The sequence below is a fragment of the Chaetodon trifascialis genome, chromosome 2 (assembly GCF_039877785.1).
Source record: "Chaetodon trifascialis isolate fChaTrf1 chromosome 2, fChaTrf1.hap1, whole genome shotgun sequence".
Taxonomy (NCBI): domain Eukaryota; kingdom Metazoa; phylum Chordata; class Actinopteri; order Chaetodontiformes; family Chaetodontidae; genus Chaetodon; species Chaetodon trifascialis.
Genome location: NC_092057.1, coordinates 30,696,384 through 30,700,748, shown reverse-complemented (window position 1 = coordinate 30,700,748; position 4,365 = coordinate 30,696,384). Strand labels below are relative to the sequence as shown.

Below are 4,365 nucleotides of genomic sequence, written 5' to 3'. Positions count from 1 at the left end.
GTGTGTGTGTGTGTGTGTGTGTGAGAGAGAGAGAGAGTTAGAGAGAGAGAGAGAGAGAGAGAAAGAGAGAGAGAGAGAGTGAGAGAGAGAGAGAGAGAGAGAGAGAGAGAAATTCAAATGAGCAATCAAACTGTTTCTTTATTAAAATATAAAATTAATTCATTTACATTTATTAATATGACATACCATATGTCTGTAATGCTCTTTAACAAAGACATTTTCAGCATGAAAGTACGTACTTTTAATGTGTGACAGCGTAACTACATCACTGCCGTTTGTACCAAACCAAACCGTGTGAAAATCGGGTAAAAATTCGGGGATATGCTATGGCCTTTCCTACACTAAACAGGCCCTATCTTGAAGTATCGCGAGATGTACATCGATGCCTTAAAGTTACCATTCCTATCTGAAATCCCATGCATGATAGGTACATCCAGTTCTGCTTTCAAAATAAGACCGTGGTTTGACGGAAACATAAAAGTTAGAGACCATAATAAATGGCAGGTTTAATCTCCAAATGTTGTTTCCCAAGACAAAACCATGACTTCTTAGCATTGGAAATTAACGTCCTAAATAATTCGAAACTATCATTACTGACTAATTAGCAAAACGTACAAGTAGCAGCAGTTTGACGTCATCATTCTAAGGCACCGCAAATATTTTGAAAGTGACAGCGGAAGAAACTTTTTGCTGTATTATAGCTGGTCGTCTGTCTACGTCTCAATACAGACTTGTCGGTTGACTTAGTTTTTAGCGGTTGTAAAGATGCCTTTCATAGACATCCAAACTAACTTACCGGCCAGCTCCTTCTCTGAGGACTTTGTGAAGAAGCTGAGCTCCACCGCCGCAGCTGCTCTGGGAAAACCAGTGGACGTGAGTACATTTGGACTGTATTCTGCTTGGATCAGGGCAGTTATTCAATTTCGAAGCCCGTCGTCCCTTTCCGTTCAGGGAGTTTGAAACCAAATTTCTAATTTTCTGGTTTGAATTGCGGAATGAAGCCAGTCAAGAAAGCCAGACAGGTGTTAGGGAAGTCAGACAGAGAGGCCTATAACGTAAAGATCCAAAAAGTGTGTGATATGTTTCGTTGAATTAATAACCCAATTAAATACATGTTGAAATACCCTGTGTGGTCGATCCCAAAGAGTTTTATCTAAAGCAGGGCTCGAGTTCATATCTGAATATGCAGGTGACTGTGCAAACTCATTCAAGGCATTTGGTGAGAGGCTTCAGGCAAGAAATGACAAAAGGAACTGAACATATTTGCTAAGCTGCTGTTTGATGTGGAACCAGCTGATGTGCTTGACAACATTAACTCATTGAGCTGTAAAGTAGCCACATACTCACTACTGTGAGTAGCTGGTAAAGACTGACTCTGGTAAAGACCCAGATCTGCCCAAGACTGAGTGACCCACACCTGGAAAACTAGCAGGGAGACGCAATAGAACTTCCATACAGTAGTGTAGACATGCAAGTACAGCTGGCATGTTTGTATACATGTTAACACACTTCATGAAACATAACACACACCCACAAATGCTCATTCAACCCCATACAATGACATATATGTGTTATTTGTCTAATGTGGACTCACACACAGAAGTAACTATGTTCAAAATTGAATATGAATACATTATTAGGATCTACAATATATAGACAATATATAGAACTTCCATACAGTAGTGTAGACATGCAAGTACAGCTGGCATGTTTGTATACATGTTAACACACTTCATGAAACATAACACACACCCACAAATGCTCATTCAACCCCATACAATGACATATATGTGTTATTTGTCTAATGTGGACTCACACACAGAAGTAACTATGTTCAAAATTGAATATGAATACATTATTAGGATCTACAATATATAGACAATATATAGAACTTCCATACAGTAGTGTAGACATGCAAGTACAGCTGGCATGTTTGTATACATGTTAACACACTTCATGAAACATAACACACACCCACAAATGCTCATTCAACCCCATACAATGACATATATGTGTTATTTGTCTAATGTGGACTCACACACAGAAGTAACTATGTTAACTATGTTATGTTCATAATTGAATATGAATACATTATTAGGATCTACAATATATTCTAATCATACAAAGGAGAAGAGTTACAGTTACCATAAAAATTGGTTCTGTTCTGAGTAACTGGATTTGATCTTTCAAGATTCACTCCCTCATGCAGTTCCTCTGTTCGTGCAGAGTTCAGTGTGCTGCTCAAGTACACTTGCAAAGGTTTAAACACACAGGAGAATGAACTTTGACCCTTTCATCAGGAAATGTGCTTACGTTGTCTTTGTTTTATAGATATGTGTTTCAAATGTAAACAAAAAGAAATTTTCCCTCTCTGTCATGTTGAGTCATATTCAACTGCTTTATCCTCCCTAATATTAGTCATGGTGGTTGTCTTTCAGAGGATGAACGTGGTGGTGAAGCCTGGGCTGCTGATTTTCATAGCTGGTTCTTGCTCTCCATGTGTGATGCTGTCAGTGTCAGCTATAGGTGTGACTGACACTGCTGACAAGAACAAGGAACACAGTGCCAAGATCTTTGAGTTTCTGACCAGAGAACTTGGTCTGACTGAAGACAGGTGAGCTGTCAAGAAAAATATCTGCTGTGCTTGTGCATACTGTCACTCAGTGTTGGGAAAGTTCACTTTCTACATGAACTTCTACATGAAGTTGAGTTCACAAATTTTAAAATGAACTAGTTCAGTTCATAGTTCATAATTCAAGATTTTGAACTAAGTTCAACGTTCTAAAAATGAACTAGTTCATAGTTCTTTTTTTCCATATGTTGCTGCGAGCTATTATTTTTGAAAATTAGTGACACAACCCATATAGATCCACAGACAGCATTTATTTTATCAGTTTGAACACTGTAACTATGCGTCAGATTTCATCTTCATATCCAATTCTGAATTCTTATCCAATCATGGTTTACATTAGCATTGAGGGGACAGCATTTCGCCATTGCTGCTTTAACGCTTTGTTGCTGTCCATTCAGTCCACACTAGTAACAGCTGCAGCAGTATAGACATGTGAAACTCTGTGTTATGCAGAATAAACTCTCTGAATTAAAACTACGGAATGCCGTAGCATTGAGGACTCTCACTGCATTAATTAGTTGAATTTTCTTACAAGAAGTGATTAATCACAACTAACTCTAGGAATGAGATCATCACTCCATAATCCTTGAAACACAACAAAGCAGTTTAGGGGCATTTCAATGTTCCAACCTGTATTCCCATATTTGAATGAATGCATTAGGTACATGATTAACAGTTTTGTTCTGATTTTCAGGATTGTTATTCAGTTCCACGCACTGCAGCCTCACCAGATCGGGAAGATGGGAACTGTAATGAGCTTCTTGTGATGGATGTTGTTATTTCTGACACATGTCTCAATGTCATTTGTAAAAAAAGAAGGAGAAGAAAAATATTAATCACACACTAATGTAAAGATAGTAATTTTTAGGTCTGTCACCGTATTTTCATGTCATATCCAGTCAGTGTCTGAACCATGTTTTACACATAAATAACATAAAGCTGTTAAAATATGATGTTATTCAATTCTATTTGTAACAAAAGACCTGTTGCTGTTGTTATTCCAGAAATCATTTATATTACATATCACTGAAGAAGGTCACAGTAGACATGGAATGTCCACATAATTTTTAAATAATTTGTATTATTATATTATAATTTTCTTTTAAGCCTTTTGTAATGCAGAGGAAGGGCTCAGAATTGGCATTTTTCCTCTTATAGTGCCACTTTCATTTCAATAAAATTTAAAACCTATTCACCAATACTGTCTTAAAGGCATGGTATGTGCAATTAACTGAATCAAGTCTTTTACCACTGAATCAGTGGTAAAAGACAGAACCTTAAGTAAAAGTTGTAATACTTCAGTGTAGAAACACTTTGTCACGAGTTTGAGTCCTTCATTCAAGATTGGATTGGGATCCACCTAGGGTTGAGGCAGGAACCGGTGCCAGAGCTTGCGCTCCAGCCACCGCCGGTGTAGCAGCAAGGCCAGCCACTTGATTGGTTAGCTGATTAACCTGTAAAGACAGCTGTTGAGTGATCTCCAACAAAGAACGGAACACGTGGTCATGATGACTCAGCCACTCGTCCTGTTTGCGCAACGTGTTTTGTAAAGCGGGGTCACCATCTCCGTGCCTAGAATCTGGCAGATCCACGTGGCCAAATTGTTCTGTTAGCAAAACCCAGAGAAAAAGGCAAAATCAGCCCAAAACACAAAAAGAGTCAACTACACCGTGGCAAGCGGGTAGGAACAAAAGGCACTGTTATGATTAAGTAGTCAAATATTATAGCGAACC

The 4,365-nt window shown here is 38.3% G+C and overlaps 1 protein-coding gene across 1 annotated transcript; it reads left to right on the top strand.

The window, feature by feature from the left end:
- The first annotated feature begins 686 nt into the window (after positions 1–686).
- On the top strand, positions 687–3,829 carry ddt (D-dopachrome tautomerase). The gene is made up of 3 exons (XM_070984693.1): positions 687–873; positions 2,439–2,614; positions 3,327–3,829. The coding sequence occupies exons 1-3, from the start codon at positions 766–768 to the stop codon at positions 3,397–3,399; spliced, it is 357 nt and encodes a 118-aa protein (XP_070840794.1). The 5' UTR covers positions 687–765; the 3' UTR covers positions 3,400–3,829.
- Positions 3,830–4,365: the final 536 nt, after the last annotated feature.

What these genes read in the sequence shown, in the direction of transcription:
- ddt (XM_070984693.1), top strand. Translation starts at nt 766, where the DNA reads ATGCCTTTCATAGACATCCAAACTAACTTACCGGCCAGCTCCTTCTCT. An exon ending in CTCTGGGAAAACCAGTGGAC is followed by an intron (nt 874 to 2,438) that starts GTGAGTACATTT and finishes GTTGTCTTTCAG; the next exon opens with AGGATGAACGTGGTGGTGAA. An exon ending in CTTGGTCTGACTGAAGACAG is followed by an intron (nt 2,615 to 3,326) that starts GTGAGCTGTCAA and finishes TCTGATTTTCAG; the next exon opens with GATTGTTATTCAGTTCCACG.